Below are 17,657 nucleotides of genomic sequence, written 5' to 3' on the forward strand. Positions count from 1 at the left end.
ACCCCTTATCGTTTAAGAAACTGTCTATTTCTGTCTTAAATTTATTCAATGTCCCAGCTTCCACAGTGAATTCCACAGTTTTACAACCCTCAGAGAGAAGAAATTCCTCCTCATCTCTGTTTTAAATGTGTGGCCCCTTATTCTAAGATCATGCCCTCTAGTTCGAGTCTCCCCCATCAGTGAAAACATCCTCTCTGCATCCACCTTGTCGAGCCTCCTCATAATCTTATCCGTTTCGATAAGATCACCTCTCATTCTTCTGAATTCCAATGAGTAGAGGCCAAAACTACTCGAGCTTTCCACATAAGTCAACCCCCCCATCTCCAGAATCAATCTAGTGAACCTTCACTGAACTGTCTTCAAAGCAAGTATATCCTTTTGTAAATATGGAAACCAAAACTGCACACAGTATTCCAGGTGTGGCCTCACTAATACCTTTTATAACTGTAGCAAGACTTCCTCACTTTTATACTCCATCCACTTTGCAATAAAGGCCAAGATACCATTGGCCTTCCTGATCACTTGCTGTACCTGCATACTAACCTTTTGTGTTTCATTCACAAGTATTCCCAGGACCTGCTGTACTGCAGCACTTTGCAATCTTTTTCGATTGAAATAATTACTTGCTCTTTAATGTCTTACTGCAGTTATATAGGACCCTGGTGAGACCACACCTGGAGAATTGTGTACAGTTTTGGCTGCTGACCTAAGGAAGGATATATTTGCCATTGAGGATGGCAATGAAGGTTCACCAGACTGATTCCTGGGATTCGGGGATTGTCCTATGAGGAGAGATTGAGTAAACTAGGCCTATATTTTCTAGAGTTTAGAAGAATGAGAGGTGATCTCATTGAAACATAAAATTCTGACAGGGCTTGACATGGTAGATCAGGGGCATGAAACATACGGCCCGCAGGACGGCCATGGTCTCCAAAGCCCCTTCCCCTGGCCCACAACGTGATTTAATTTTTATGCCCCCGCCCCGCCCCCGATCTTTCGCTTGCTGACTCGAACACAACCTGAATTTGTCGGCCGCCACAGAACAGGAGGAGGGCGGCGGAGGCACGGGGAAGGTCAGTCGGTGTCCACGGGGAGCAATTCTGGGACAATGAACGCCCTCACACGGACTGTCAATGGGAGATAAGCTTTGAGTGAGGCAGTGAGTAGATGAATACCGAGAGAGAGGGGGAGGAATGTCGCTGGAACTCCATGTGATTTAACAGATGATGGGGGTTAGTGCAGGGTTAGGTAGTGTGGGGGTTGTGTTCCTGCCCTGGTCCCACCCTCGGCCCCAGCGAGGCACTGATTTTAAATTCTCAGCCTCGTGTTCAAATCCCTCGATGGCCCCTCCCCTCCCTATCTCTCTAACCTCCTCCTGTCCCGACAACCCTTGCTATCTCTGTAACCTCCTCCAGCCCCTACAACCCTCCCTATCTCTGTAATCTCCTCCAGACCCGGCATCCCTCCCTATCTCTGTAACCTCCTCCAGCCCCTACAACCCTCCCTATCTCTGTAATCTCCTCCAGTCCCTACACCCTCCCTATCTCTGTAACCTCCTCCAGCCCTACACCCCTCACTATCTCTGTAACCTCCTCCAGCTCTACATCCCTCCCTATCTCTGTAACCTCCTCCAGCCCCTACACCTTCCCTATCTCTAACCTCCTCCAGCCCTACACCCCTCACTATCTCTGTAACCTCCTCCAGCCCCTACGCCCCTCCAGTCCCTACGCCCCTCCCTATCTCTGTAACCTCCTCCAGCCCCTACCCCCCTCCCTATCTCTGTAACCTCCTCCAGCCCCTACCCCCCTCCAGCCCCTACCCCCCTCCAGCCCCTACCCCCCTCCCTATCTCTGTAACCTCCTCCAGCCCCTACCCCCCTCCCTATCTCTGTAACCTCCTCAAGCCCTACAGCCCCGCCTATCTCAGTAACCTCCTCCAACACTACGCCCCTCCCTATCCTCTAACATCCTCCAGTCCCTGCACCCCGCTCTATCTCCGTAACCTCCGGCCGCTACACCCCTCCCTATCTCTGTAACCCTCTCCAGCCCCTACACCCCTCCCAATCTCTAACCTCCAGCCCTTACACCCCTCCACCCCTCCCTATCTCTGTGACCTCGAGCCCCAGCACCTCTCCCTATCTCTGTAACCTCCTCCAGCCCCTGCACCTCTCCCTATCTCTGTAACCTCCTCCAGCCCCTACACCACGCCCTGTCTCTGTAACCTCCTCCCACCATACGCACGCCCTATCTCTGTAACCTTCTCCAGCACTACAGCCCTCCCTATCTCTGTAACATCCTCCAGTCCCTCCACCCCTCTCTATCTCGGTAACCTCCTCCAGCCCCTACACAACTCCATATTTCTGTTACCTCCTCCAGCCCCAACACCTCTCGCTATCTCTGTAACCGCCTCCAGCCCCTACACACCTCCCTATCTCTGTAACATCCTCCCACCATACGCACCCCCTCTGTAACCTCCTCCAGCACTACACACCTCCCTATCTCTGTAACCTCCACCAGCCCCTACACAACTCCCTATTTCTGTAACCTCCTCCAGCCCCTACACCCCTCCCTATCTCGGTAACCTTCAGCCCCTACACACCTCCCCTATCTCTGTAGCCTCCGCCAGCCCCTCAACCTCTTATTTCTGTAATCTCCTACAACCCTACATCCCTCCCTATCTCTGTAACCTCCTCCAGCCCCTACACCCCTTCCTATCTCGGTAACCTCCTCATCTCGGTAACCTCCCCCAGCCCCTACACCTCTCCCTATCTCGGTAACCTCATCCAGCCCCGACACCTCTCCCTATCTCTGTAATCTCCTCCGGCCCCGACACCCCTCCGTATCTCTGTAATCGCCTCCAGCCCCTACACCTCTCCCTATCTCTGTAACTTGCTCCAGCCCCTACATCCCTCCCTATCTCCATAACCTCCCCCAGACCCTACACCTCTCCCTATCTCTGTAATCTTGTCCAGCCTTACCGTCCTCCCTATATCTGTAACCTCCTCCAGCCCCTACACCCCTCCCTGTCTCTAAAACCTCCTCCAGCCCCTACACACTTCCCTATCTCTGTAACCTCCTCCAGCCCCAACATTCCTGCCTTTCTCTGTAACATCCTCCAGCCCCTCCATGCCTCCCTTTCTCTGTACTCTCCTGCAGCACTACACCCCTCCCTTTCTCTGTAACCTCCTGCCCTTACACGCATCCCTATTTCTGTGACCTCCAGCCACTACACCCCTCCCTATCTCGCTAGCCTGCACCAGCCCCTACAACACACCCTACCTTTCTAACCTCGTCCAGCCCCACACCCCTTGCTATCTCTGTAACCTCCTCCAGCCCCTACACCCTCCCTATCTCTGTAACCTCCTCCAGCCTCTACACCCCTTCCTATCTCTGTAATCCCTCCCCCCCTCCTATCTCTGTAATCCCCTCCCCCTCCCCATTTCTGTAACCTCCTCCCTCATCCCTTTCTGTAACCTCCTCCAGCCTCGACACACCTCTCTGTCTCTAAACTCCTGCAGCCCCTACACCACTCCTTATCTCTGTAACCCCCTCCAGCCCTACACCTCTCGCTATCTCTCTAACCTCCTCCAAAACCTACACCCCTCCCTGTCTCTCTAACCTCCTCCAGCCCCTACATTCCTCCCCATTTCTGTAACCTCCTCCAGCCCCTACATCCCTCCCTATGTCTATAACCTCCTCCAGCCCCTACATCCCTTCCCATTTCTGTAACCTCCTCCCACCCTACGCAACCCCTATCTCCGTAACCTCCTCCAGCCCTACACCCCTCCCTCTCTCTCTAACCTCCTCCAGCGACTACAGCCCTCCCAATCTTTGTAACCTCCTCCAGCCCCTACACCCCTCCCTATCTCTGTAACCTGCAGCCCCTACACCCCTTCCCATCTCTGTAACCACCTCCAGGCCCTACACCCCTCCCTATCGTGGTAACCTCCAGCCCTTACACCCCTCGTTATCTCTGTAAACTCCCCCAGCCACTACACACCTCCCTATGTCTGTAACTTCCTCCAGCCCCTATACCCCCCGCTATCTCTATAACCTCCTCCAGTCCCTACAACCCTCGCTATTCTCAAACTCCAGCCCTACAAACCTCCCTATCTCTATAACCTCCTCCAGTCTTACCGTCCTCCCTATCTCTGTAACCTCCTCCAGCCCCAACATCCCTGCCTTTCTATGTAACATCCTCCAGTCCCCACACCCCTCCCTATCTCGCTAGCCTCCTCCAGCCCCTACACCCCTTCCTATCTCTATAATCTCTGCCAGCCCCTACATGCCTTCCTTTCTCTGTAATCTCCTGCAGCACTACACCCCTCCCTTTTTCTGTAACCTCCTCCAGTCCCTACACCCCTCCCTATCTGAAACCTCCTCCAGCCCCTACACCCCTCCCTATCTCTAACCTCCAGCCCTTACAACCCTCCCTATCTCTGTAACCTGCAGCACCTATAACCCTCTCTATTTCTGTAACCTCCTCCAGCCCCTACAACCGTCCCAATCTCTATAACCTCCTCCAGCCCCTACACCCCTCCCTATCTCCATGTTTGACAAATTTGCTAGAATTCTTTGAGGACGTAACAAAGAGGGTGAATAAAGGGGAATCAGTGGATGTGGTGTACTTGGACTTGCAGAGGCCACAAAGGTTACTACACAATATAAATATTCACGGCGTTGCGGGTAATATATTAGCATGGATAGAGGATTGTCTAACGAACAGAAAGCAGAGAGTAGGGATAAATGGTTTATTCTCGGGTTGGCAAACAGTAACCAGCGGGGTGCCGCAGGGATCAGTGCTGGGACCCCAACTATTTACAATCTACATTAACGACTTGGAGGAAGGGACCGAGTGTAACGTAGCCAGGTTTGTCGTTGATACAAAGATGGGAGGAAAAGCAATGAGTGAGGAGGACACAAAAAAATCTGCAAAAGAACATAGACAGGGTAAGTGGGCATAAATTTGACAGATGGAGAATAATATTGGAAAGTGTAACGTCATGCACTTTGGCAGAAATAAAGCAAAGAACAAGTTATTATTTAAATGGAGAAAGATTGCAAAGTGCTGCAGTACAGCGGGACTCGGGGCTACTTGTGCATGAAATGCAAAAGAATAGTATGCAGGTGCAGCAAGTGATCAGGAAGGCCAATGGTATCTTGGCCTTTATTGCAAAGGGGATGGAGTATAAAAGCAGGGAAGTCTTGCTACAGTTATACAGGGTATTGGTGAGGCCACACCTGGAATACTGTGTAGTTTTGGTTTCCATATTTACAAAAAATATACTTGGTTTGGAGGCAGTTCAGAGAAGGTTCACTCGGTTGATTCCAGTGATGAGGGGGTTGACCTATGAGGAAAGGTTGAGTAGGTTGGGTCTCTGCTCATTGTAATCAGAGGAATGAGAGGTGATCTTATCGAAACGTATAAGATAATGAGGAGGTTGACAAGGTGGATACAGAGAGGATGTTTTCACTGTTAGGAGAGACTAGAACTAGGGGGGGCATTATCTTAGAATAAGGGGCCGCCCATTTGAAAACTGAGATGAGGAGAAATTTCTTCTCTGAGGGTTGTGGATCTGTGGAATTCACTGCCTCAGAGAGCTGTGGAAGCTGGGACATTGAATATATTTAAGACAGAAATAGACAGTTTCTTAAACGACATGGGAATAAGGAGTTATGGAGAGCGAGCAGGGAAGTGGACCTGAGTCCGTGATCGGATCAGCAATGTATTAAATGGCAGAGCAGATTCGAGGGGCCGTATGGCCTACTCCTGCTCCTATTTCTTATGTTCTTATATTCTCTCTAACGTATGCAGCCTCACAACCCTCCCTATCTCTGTAACCGCCACCAGCCCCATAACCCTCCCTATCTCTCTAACCGCCTCCAGCCTCACAACCCTCCCTATCTCTGCAACCGCCTCCAGCCCCACAACCCTCCCTATCTCTCTAACCGCCTCCAGACCCGACACCGCTCCCAGCTCTGTAACCTCCTGCCCTTACACGCATCCCTATCTCTGTGACCTCCAGCCACTACACCCCTCCCTATCTCGCTAGCCTGCACCAGCCCCTACAACCCTCCCTATCTCTATAACCTCCTCCAGTACTACAACCCTCCCTTTCTCTGTAACCACCTCCAGCCCCTACACCCCTCCCTATCTCTGTAACCTCCTCCAGCTCCTACAACCCTCCCAAATCTGTAACCTCCTCCTAAGTCTACACTCCTCCCCATCTCTGGAACCTACTCCAGCCCCTACAACCCTCCCCATCTCTGGAACCTACTCCAGCCCCTACACCCCTCCCTATCTCTGTAACCACCTCCAGCCCCTACACCCCTCCCTATCTCTGTAACCTCCTCCAGCTCCTACAACCCTCCCAAATCTGTAATCTCCTCCGAAGTCTACACTACTCCCCATCTCTGGAACCTACTCCAGCCCCTACACCCCTCCCTATCTCTGTAACCTCCTCCAGCCCCTACACCCCTCCCTATCTCTGTAACCTACAGCCCCTACACCCCTCCCTAGCTCTGTAACCTACAGCCCCTACACCCCTCCCTATCTCTGTAACCTCCTCCAGCCCCTACAAACCTCCCTATGTCTGTAGCCTCCACCAGCCCGACAACCCTCCCTATCTCTCTAACTGCCTCCAGACTCTACACATCTCTCTATCTCTGTGACCTCCTCCGGCTCCTACACCCCTACTGATCTCTGTAACCTCTTCGAAGGCCTACACCCCTCCCTATCTCTGTAACCTCTTGCAGCCCCATACACCCCTCCCCATCTTTAATTTCCTCCAGGCCCTATAACCCTCCCTATCTCTGTAACCACCTCCAGAACCTACACCCTCCCTATCTCTGTAGCCTCCTCCAGCCCCTACACCCTCCCATTCTATGTAACCTCCTCCAGCCCCTACATCCCTCCCTATCTGTAATCTCCTCCAGCCCCTACACCCGTCCCTATCCCTATAACCTCCTCCAGCTCCTATAACCCTCCCTATCTCTGTAACCTATAGCCCCTACACGCATCCATATCTCTGTAACCTCCTCCAGCCCCTACAAACCTCCCTATCACTGTACCTCCAGCCCTACAACCCTCCTAATCTTTATAACCTCCAGCCCCTAAATCCCTCCCTATCTCGGTAACCTCCTCCAGCCCCAATACCTCTCCCTATCTCTGTAACCTCCTCCAGCCCCTACACCCCTCCCTAGCTCTGTAACCTCCTCCCACCCTATACCCCTCCCTATCTCTATAATCTCCTCCAGCCCCTACACCCCTCCCTATGTCTGTAACGTACTCCAGCCCCAATACCTCTCCCTATCTCTGTAACCTCCTCCAGCTCCTACACCCCTCCCTAGCTCTGTAACCTCCTCCCACCCTACACCACTCCCTATCTCTGTAACATCCTCCAGTCCCTACACCCCTCTGTATCTCTGTAACCTCCAGCCGGCCGTACAACCCGCCTTACCTCTCTAACCTCCTCCAGCCCCAACAAACCTCCCTATCTCTGTAACCTCCTCCAGTCCTACACCTCACCCTGTCTCTCTAACCTCCTCCAGCCCCTACACCCCTCCCTAGTTCTGTAACCTCCTCCAGCCCCTACACCCCTCCCTAGTTCTGTAACCTCCTCCAGCCCCTACATCCCTCACCATTTCTGTAACCTCCTCCAGCCCCTACACCCCTCCCTATCTCGAACCTCTTCCAGCCCCTACAACCCTCCCTATCTCTATAACCTCCAGCCTCTACACCACTCCCTATCTCTGTAACCTCCAGCACCTATAACCCTCCCTATCTCTGTAACCTCCTCCAGACCCTACACATCTGCCTTTCTCTGTAACCTCCAGCCCCTACACCCCTCCCTATCTCGAACCTCTTCCAGCCCGTACAACCCTCCCTATCTCTATAACCTCCAGCCCCTACACCACTCCCTATCTCTGTAACCTCCAGCACCTATAACCCTCCCTATCTCTGTAACCTCCTCCAGACCCTACACATCTGCCTTTCTCTGTAACCTCCAGCCACTACACCCCTCCCTATCTCGCTAGCCTCCTCCAGCCCCTACACCCCTCCCTATCTGTATAACCTCCTCCAGAACTTACACACCTCCCTATGTCTTTAACCTCCTCCAGCCCCTACACATCTGCCTTTCTCTGTAATCTCCTCCAGCACTACAACCCTCCATTTCTCTGTAATCTCCTCCAGCTCCAACATCCCTCCCTATCTCTCTAACCTCCTCCAGACTCGGCACCCCTCCCTATCTCTGTAGCCTCCTCCAGCTCCTACTCTCCTACTTATCCCTGTTACCTCCTCCAGCCTGTACACCCTTCCCTATCGCTGTAACCTTTTCCAGCCCCTACAACCCTCCCTCTCTCTGTAACCTCCTCCAGCCCCAACAACCCTCCCAATCTTTAACGTCCTCCAGCCCCTACATCCCTGCCTTACTCTAATCTCCTCCAGCACTACAACACTCCCTTTCTTTGTAACCACCTCCAGTCTGTACACCCCTCCCTATCTCTGTAATCTCCTCCAGCTCCTACAACCCTCCCTATATCTGTAACCTCCTCATACATTTATACCCCTCCCTATCTCTGTAACCTTCTCCAGCCCCTACACCCCTCCCTATCTCTGTAACCTACAGCCCCCACACCCCTCCCTATTCTTGTAACCTCCTCCAGCCCCTACAAACCTCCCAACTCTGTACCTACAGCCCCTACACCCCTCTATCTCGAGCCTCCTCCAGCCCCTACACCCCTCCCTATCTGTAACCTCTTGCAGCCCCTACACCACTCCCTATCTCTATAACCTCCATCTACTACACTCCTCCCTATCTTGCTAGCCCCGGCCAGCCCCAACACCACTTCGTATCTCGAAAACCTCCCCCAGAACTTACACATCTCCCGATCTCTGTAACCTCCTCCAGCCCTGACACCCCTCACTATCTCTGTAACATCCTCCAGCCCCTACACCCCTCCCTATCTCTGTAACCTCCTGTAGCCCCCACACCCCTTCCTATCTCTACAACCTCCAGCCACTACACCCCTCCCTATTTCGCTAGCATTCTCCAGCCCTTAAACCCCTCCCTTCAAGTGGCAGATTAGGAAAAGAGGAGGTGCATCGAGACCTGGGTGTCATGGTTTATCAGTCATTGAAAGTTGGCATGCAGGTACAGCAGGCGGTGAGGAAGGCAAATGGTATGTTGGCCTTCATAGCAAGGGGATTTGAGTATAGGAGCAGGGAAGTCTTGCTGCAGTTGTACAGGGCCTTGGTGAGGCCCCACCTGGAATATTGTGTTCAGTTTTGGTCTCCTAATCTGAGGAAGGACGTTCTTGCTATTGAGGGAGTGCAGCGAAGGTTCACCAGACTGATTCCAGGGATGGCTGGACTGACATATGAGGAGAGACTGGATCAACTAGGCCTTTATACATTGGAGTTTAGAAGGATGAGAGTGGGTCTGATAGAAACATACAAGATTCTGACGGGACGGGACAGGTTAGATGCAGGTAGAATGTTCCCGTTGTTGGGGAAGTCTAGAACCAGGGGACACAGTCTTAGGATAAGGGGTAGAACCATTTGGGACTGAGGTGAGGAGAAACTTCTTCACTCAGAGAGTTGTTAACCTGTGGAATTCCCTGCTGCAGAGGGTTGTTGATGCCAGTTCATTGGATATATTCAAGAGGGAGTTACATATGGCCCTTAAGGCTAAGGGGATCAAGGGATATGGAGAGAAAGCAGGAAAGGGTTACTGAGGGAATGATCAGCCATGATCTTATTGAATGGTGGTGCAGGCGCGAAGGGCCGAATGGCCTACTCCTGCACCTATTTTCTATGTTTCTATGAGTGTGTCAGTATTTACAGGGGGCCCCCGGGAGTGTGTCAGTATATACAGGGAGTGTCCCCAGGAGTGTGTCTGTATTTACAGGGTTTCCCCGGGTGTGTGTCAGTATTTAGAGGGGGTCCTTGGGTATGTGTAGATTTTTACTGCGTGACCCCAGGAATGTGTCAGTCTTTACAGCGGGTACCCAGGAGTGTGTCTGTATTTACAGGGGGTCAGCGGTGTGTCTGTATTTACAGGGGGTCCCCAGGGGTGTGTTGGTGTTTGCAGGAGGTTCCCAAGGAGTGTGTCAGTTTTTACAGGGGTCCATGGGAGTGTGTCAGCATGTGCTGGGGGTGTCTGTATTTACAGGGGATCCCTGGGATTGTGTCGGTTTTTACTGGGAGTTCCCGAGAGTGTATCAGTGTTTACAGGGGATCCCCGGGTGTGTGTCAGTGTTTACATCAGGTACCCAGGAGTGTGTCAGTAATGACAGGGAGTCCATGGGAGTGTCTCCGTATTTACAAGGACCCCCGATAGTGTGTCTGTATTTACAGGGGTTCCCCGGGAGTGTGTCAGTGTTTACAGGGGGTCACCGGGAGTGTGGCAGTATTTACAGTGGATCCCCAGGGAATATGTCAGTATGTACAGGGGGTGTCCCAGGAGTGTTGGTTTTTACAGGGAGTTCCCGGGAGTGTGTCAGTATTTATAGGCGATCCCCGGGAGTGTGCCCGTATTGACAAGGATCCCCGATAGTGTGTCGGTATTCATAGAGGGTTCCCGTGAGTGTGTCAGTACTTAACTGGGGGTCCCCGGGAGTGTCTCAGATTTGACAGAGGGTCCCCAGAGGTGTGTCAGTATTTACAGGGATTCCCGTTAGTGTGTCGGTGTTTACAGGGGGTCCCTGGAAGTTGTCAGTATTTACCGAGAGTTCCCGGGAGTGTGTCAGCATGTACGGGGGTGTCTGTATTTACGTAGTCCCCGGGAGTGTATCAGTGTTTACAAGGGGTCCCTGTGAGTGTGTCAGTATTTACAGTGGATCCCCGGGGAATGTGTCAGTATCTACAGGTGTCCCAGGGAGTGTGTCAGTATTTACAGTGGATCCCCGGGGAATGTGTCAGTATCTACAGGTGTCCCAGGGAGTGTGTCAGTATTTACAGGGGGTCCCTGGGAGTGTCAATATGTACAGTGTGTCCCCAGGAGTGTGTCTGTATTTACAGGGTGTCCCCGGGAGTTTGTCTGTATTTACAGGGGGTCCCCGGTAGTGTGTCGGTTTTTACTGGGAGTTCCCGGGAGTGTGTCAGTGTTTACAGCGGGTACCCAGGAGTGTGTCAGTATTTACAAGGGGTCCCTGTGAGTGTGTCAGTGTTTATGGGGGTCCCCGGGAGTATGGCAGTATTTACTGTGCATCCCCGGGGAATATGTCAGTATGTTCAGGGGTTGTCCCAGGGAGTGTGTCAGTATTTACAGGGGGTCCTTGGGATTGTGTCGGTTTTTACTGGGAGCTCCCGGAAGTGTGTCAGTGTTTACAGGGGCTCCTCGGGAGTGTGTCAGTGTTTACAGGGGATCCCCAGGGAATGCGTCAGTATCTACAGGAGGTGTCACAGGGGGTGCGTCAGTATTTACAGGGGATCCTCGGGAGTGTGTCAGTGTTTACAGGGGATTCCCGGAAGTGTGTCAGTATGTACAGGGACTGTCCCCAGGAGTGTGTCTGTATTTACAGGGGATCCCCAGGGAATGTGTCAGTATCTACAGGAGGTGTCCCAGGGAGTGTGTCAGTATTTACAGGGGGTCCTCGGGATTGTGTTGTTTTTTACTGGGAGTTCCCGCGAGTGTGTCAGTGTTTACAGCGGGTATCGCGGAGTGTGTCAGTAATAGCAGGGTGTCGACAGGAGTGTGCCCTTATTTACAAGGACCCCCGATAGTGTGTTAGTATTTACAAGTAGTCACCAGAATTGTGTCAGTATTTACAGGGAATTCCCAGGAGTGTGTCTATATTTACAGCGGGTCCCCAGCAGTGTGTCAGTGTTTACGGGGGTCCCCAGGGGTGTGCCCGTATTTAGAAGGACCCCCAATGGTGTGTCCGTATTTACAGTGGCCCCAGGAATGTGTCTGTATTTACACGGTGCCCCCGGGAGCGTGCCAGTGTTTACCGGGGGTATCCAAGAGTGTATTGGTATTTACAGGAAGTCCCCGGGAGTGTGTCAGTATTTCTTGGGGGTCCCTAGGAATGTGTCTGTATTTACAGGGGCTCCCTGGGAGTGTCCGTATTTACAGGAGTCCCTGGGAGTGTCAGTTTTTGCAGGGTGTCTCCGGGGAGTGTGTAAGTAGCACAGGGAGTCTCTGGGAGTGTGTCAGTATTTCCAGGGAGTTCCCGTGGAGTGTGTCGGTCTTTACAGGGAGGCCCGGGGAGTGTGTAGGTATTTACTTACTTGGTGACTGAGGTGAACTCGCCCCAGATGTTGGGGTAACCCTCTGCTGGCTGTGAGCCCGGGCTGGGCCCAAGGACACAGGAGTGACATCTAGCCTGACATCTGTAAAAGATCGGACAGAGACTGGTGTCACAGAGGAGTCAGCAATAAATGTCTTCCTTCAACTAACCCCTGGTATTCTCCAATAATGTCCCAAGATCTCCTCTTTTTCGAGGCAATGACCCCCACACTGGGATGTCAGGTTTTGCTGACGAGCTATTCGTCTGTGAGGGGCTTCGCAACCACCTAAACACTGCCTCTCCCACACACAGGCTCTATGCACACTCCATACACGCTTACCCCCTCACAAGGGTCATAGAATCATAGAAATTTACAACACACAATGAATTCATTTTGGCCCATCGTGTCCACGCCGGCCGACAAAGAGCTATCCAGCTAAATCCTGTTTTTCTGCCCTTGGTCCGTAGCCCTGTAGGTTACGGCATTTCAAGTGCACATCCAAGCACTTTTTAAATGTGGTGAGGGTTTCTGCCTCTACCACCTTTTCAGGCAGTGAGTTCCAGACCCCCACAACCCTCTGTGTGAAGAAATTTCCCCTCAAATCCCTTCTAATCCTCCTACCAATTACTTTAAATCTATGCCGAATAGTTGTTGACCCTCTGCTAAGGGAAATAGGTCCGTCCTATTCACTCTATCTAGGCCCCTCTTAATTTTATACACATCAGAAAAGTCTCTCCTCAGCCTCCTCTGTTCCAAAGGAAACCAACCCAGCCTATCCAATCGTTCCTCATAGTTAAAATTCTCTAGTCCAGGGCAACATCCTCATAAATCTTCTCTGTATCCTCTCGAGTGCAATGACATCTTCCCTGTAATGTGGTGACCAGAACTGATCGCAGTATTCTAGCTGTGGCTTAACTCGTGCTTTACATAGTTCAAGCATAACCTCCCTGCTCTTGAATTCTTGGGCCGTTGGATAGCGAGTAGGAGCAGCGATCCCGGCTGATTTGCAAACCCCACCACCCCCAGCCCAGCCCCGGGACATCAAGCTCCAATCATGTCCCTATTCCTGCACACCAGCCGAGATCAGGTTAACTCAGATGGGGCCAGGGATGGAGACTGGGCCTTCCCTGCGAGCGCTGTGTGGACAGGTCCCACGCGTATCCCCTCCGCCAGTACCTGCGTTGCTGTCTTGCTGGGCTGGGGGGCAGGGTCAGGGTGACCCGAGCGGGCAAACCATTTGACGAGGGGTCAGGGGTGGTGACCTTACTGCCGGGCGGAGACAGGAGTGGGACGCGACCTCCGGTTCCTCCTGTAGCTTGTGGCCTCGATCTGTCCCACTTTTTAATGTTCTGAAACGCCAGCATAGAAAGATCCTGCAATTAGAGCGCGCCCTCAGCTCCATTTACCCGCCCTCCCGTAACATTTCACAGAAACAGGCCATTCGGCCTAACCGGTCCCTGCTAATTGCAGCCTTCTCCCCTTAACCCAGCACAGCCCAGGGGTGAAACTGTGAAGCCTTCCCAGGTCGGTCAGCTCCATGCTATACTGGGCGGGGGGCGGAAACTGAAGGGGGTGATATTAACAACAAGGGGTTGTTGCATTTCCACCGTCAAACTGTAGCCCCCCCACCCGTAGCTCCTCCTATAGCCCCGCCCATCGCCAGCGAAACCCACAGAGCCGCCTCTCTCCCGCTCGAGATCCCCGGGGCCTCCGTTCCCACATTGTCCGCGCGGCCCAGCGTCGCCGTCGTTCGTGGCAACCCTCACTTCCGCCGTCCTGGCGTCACTTACGGTCAGCGGCTGACGGACCTGCCCCGTCTCCCTTGGCAACTGCGGAGAGAACTTTAAAAACCGCGATTAATTCATGAAAGGTTCGCAGCATTTTTATTTTTATGATACGATTCTCCGCTTTTTCATTTTATTATAAAATAAACAAATGCGAAGTTGTTTTTTAAATTTAAACATTGCGCCTGCGCTCTACCGACGCCTTTCTGAGACGTCAGGAGGTCATCTCACTCGAGGAGCCCAGTGCGCAGGCGTGGGCTGGATGTGGCGCATGCGCAGTGTGCCATTGTTCAGAGCGGACGCGGGCTGTGAACGGGCGGAGGCCGGACACAGTTTGGGGTTGAACGTGAAACTGCGGGGCGCAGGGGAGTAACGTACACGACAGGTGGGCTTCATAAACACCTGGTGCAGGTCGCGAACTCGGACTAAGAAACAACAGGTCTCGAGTTTGCAGCTCCCGGGCGTTTTCGCGGTAACAGGCCCAGGCTGACGGTCGCCATCTTTGTAAAGGACAGTTGCAGGTTGGTGCGCGGCCATCGTGAGTCATTGCGCAATAGAGCGCATGCGTGGCCATCTTTGTGAAAGAACAATGTGTGGGTGGGGCTTCAGTGTCCCAGTGAACCCAGCCAGAGTCAGCACCTTCAGGGGAGGAGAGGGAGGGGAACCAGTGAGTGTAGAACTGAATCCAACCAGAGTTGGTGGTGAAAACTTATCAGAGGACAAGGTGTCTTCAGACGTGCAATGTGTTTGAATTTCAGGACAGTGTGTATGGGATGGGGATTTACATCTTTGGAAGAACAAGGGGGAAAGAATGTTCCATAGAATCTAGAATTATCTATTCTGAATTTCTGTCCTGTACTTGACATAATTATTTTTCTAAACTCCTTTTCCAGGGTATTAGAAGGGGTGGATTTGCAGACGGGGAACTCAAACCAAACATCACGTTAAGATCTGACACAATCACTCAATTCCTCGGGACTTGAATATCATCGCCCTTTGAATGCGGAAGGAGAAATGTTTGTCTCTTCTCTGAGGGAACAGATTTCAAACATCAGTGTGACTGGTAAAGCACCAAGACACACACACACCCGAGTGAGAGTGTTCCAGTGAACTGCCTGTGGAAAGAGCTTTAAGCAGTTACACAGCCTGAAAAAACATCACACCATTCACAGCGCGGAGAAATCGTACACGTGTTCTGTGTGTGGATGAGGCTTCAACTGATTGTTCAACCTGGAGCGACACAAGGACACTGGCACCATGGAGAAACCGTGGGAATGTGGTGACTGTGGGAAGGGATTCAATTGCCCGTCTGTACTGGAAATTCATCAGCGCAGTCACACTGGGGAGAGGCCGTTCACCTTCTTTGTGTGTGTAAAGGGATTCACTTTGAAATCCAACCTGCTGACACACCAGCGAGTTCACACTGGAGAGAGGCCGTTCACCTGCTCCGTGTGTGGGAAGGGATTTACTGTGTCATCCCGTCTGCTGGCACACCAGCGAGTTCACACTGGGGAGAGACCGTTCATCTGCTCAGTGTGCGGGAAGGGATTCCATCGGTCATCCCACTTGCTGGCACATCAGCGAGTTCACACTGGGGAGAGGCCATTCAACTGCTCTACGTGTGGCCTGGGATTCACTCCGTCATCTAACCTGCTGAAACACACGCGAGTTCATACTGGGGAGAGGCCGTTCATCTGCTCTGGGTGTGGGAAGGGATTCACTCAGTCATCCAACCTGCTGACACACCAGCGAGTTCACAAGTGATTGCAGGGTTTGGATTCTGCTGTTATCCCAAACTGAATCATGTCCATTTTGACAGTTCGGGTTTTTTTCTGCTGTTATTGATTACCCCTATAACACAGTTTAATAGTCTGGTTATTGGACCAATTAATCAAGGACAGTCAGCATGGATTTGATAAGGGAGGGTCATGTCTGATTAACTTGATTGAATTTTTCAAGGAGGCAACCAGGAGGGTTGGTGAGGGCAAAGCATATGATGTAGTGTATATAGATTTTATCAAAGCTTTTGATAAGGTTCCACATAGCAGACTGGTCATAAAAGTAAAAGCCCATGGGATCCAGGGCAAAGTGGCAAGTTGGATCCAAAATTGGCTCTGAGACAGGAAGCAAAGTGTATTGGTTGATGGATGTTTTTGTGACTGGAAAGATGTTTCCAGCGAGGTTCCGCAGGGCTCAGTACTAGGTCCCTTGCTTTTTGTGGTATACGTCAATGATCTTGAATATAGGGGGTATGATTAAGAAGTTTGCAGATGATACTAAAATCGGCTGTGTGGTTGATGAAGAAGAAGAAGAAAGCTGTAGACTGCAGGAAGATATCAATCAACTGGTCCGGTGGGCAGAACAGTGGCAAATGGAATTTAATCCAGAGAAGTGTGAGGTAAAGCATTTGGGGAGGGCCAACAAAGAAAGGGAATACACGTTAAATGGTAGGACATTGAGATGTGTAGAGGAACAAAGGGACCTTGGAGTGCATGTCCACAGATCCCTGAAAGTAGCAGGCTGAGGCATAGACTACAAGAGCAGGGGGGTTATGCTTGAACAGTATAAAACACTGGTTAGGCCACAGCTGGAGTACTGTGTGAGTTCTGGTCACCGCATTACAGGAAGGATGTGATTGCACTGGAGAGGGTACAGAGTAGATTTACAAGGGTGTTGCCGAGAGTGGAGAATTTTAGCTATGAGGACTGATTGGTTAGACTGGATTTTTTTTCCCTTGGAACAGAGGAGGCTGAGGGGAGACCTCATTGAGGTGTATAAAATAATGAGGGGCCTAGATACAGTGGATATAGGGAGGCCCAATTTCCCTTAGCGGAGTGGGTCAACAGCCACGTGGCATGAATTTAAAGTAATTGGTAGAAGGTTCAGGGGGATTTGAAGGGAAATTTATTGAGTAGGTTGTGGGGGAGGCAGAAACCCTCACCACATTTAAAAAGTACTTGGATGTCCATCTGAAGTACCATAACCTGCAGGATTATGGACCGAGAGCTGGAAAGTTTGATTATGCCGGATAGCCTCTTGTTGGCCGGCATGGACACAATGGGCGGAAATGGCCTCCTTCCATGCTGTGAACTTCTATGATTCTAAAATCAATGTGAAATGGGTCAGATAAAAATAATGCTGATTTGTATTTGCATCCATACTTAACTCTTTTTAAAGAGTTTTCTTCAAACACTGAAAGCTGCAACAAATGGAGCTAAACTTTGTTAAACAATTGATAATAAAATGAAATGAATCAGCAGGTTGGTTTTGGATTTCTCTCGGATGGAGCTGAACATGATTTGCCTTGAAATGCAGCTGGTGTCCAGTAGGTGACGCTGTCTCACCAATTAACTCCGACTCAGAGATGCGAGACTGGCCTCTAGAGCAGGAGGAATGTGGGCAGCTCCGGGTCAAACACTGAACATACTGCACCCCTCAGGGACATCACACACTGTCCTCCATGGAGCAACTCGGGGTCAGCCACTGAACTCACTCACCCCACAGGGACATCACACACTGCCCCTTCCCTGGAGCAAATCGGTATAGGGATAAGCAGATTAGAACATTAAGTGCGTGGCTCAAAGATTGGTGTGGGAGGCATGAGTTTTGCTTTACTGGCACTGGCACCAGCACTGGGTA

The 17,657-nt window shown here is 51.5% G+C and overlaps 1 protein-coding gene across 1 annotated transcript in view; it reads left to right on the forward strand.

Moving 5' to 3' along the window:
• Positions 1–17,248, forward strand: part of LOC139245787 (zinc finger protein 229-like) — a 73,781-nt gene extending 56,533 nt beyond the window's left edge. Inside the window, exon 4 of the mRNA XM_070871292.1 lies at positions 15,432–17,248. Coding sequence (XP_070727393.1) covers positions 15,432–15,782 — 351 coding nt within the window. The 3' untranslated portion in view covers positions 15,783–17,248. The remainder of the gene's footprint in view (positions 1–15,431) is intronic.
• Positions 17,249–17,657: the final 409 nt, after the last annotated feature.

Source organism: Pristiophorus japonicus, unplaced genomic scaffold (assembly GCF_044704955.1).
Source record: "Pristiophorus japonicus isolate sPriJap1 unplaced genomic scaffold, sPriJap1.hap1 HAP1_SCAFFOLD_236, whole genome shotgun sequence".
Lineage (NCBI taxonomy): Eukaryota > Metazoa > Chordata > Chondrichthyes > Pristiophoridae > Pristiophorus > Pristiophorus japonicus.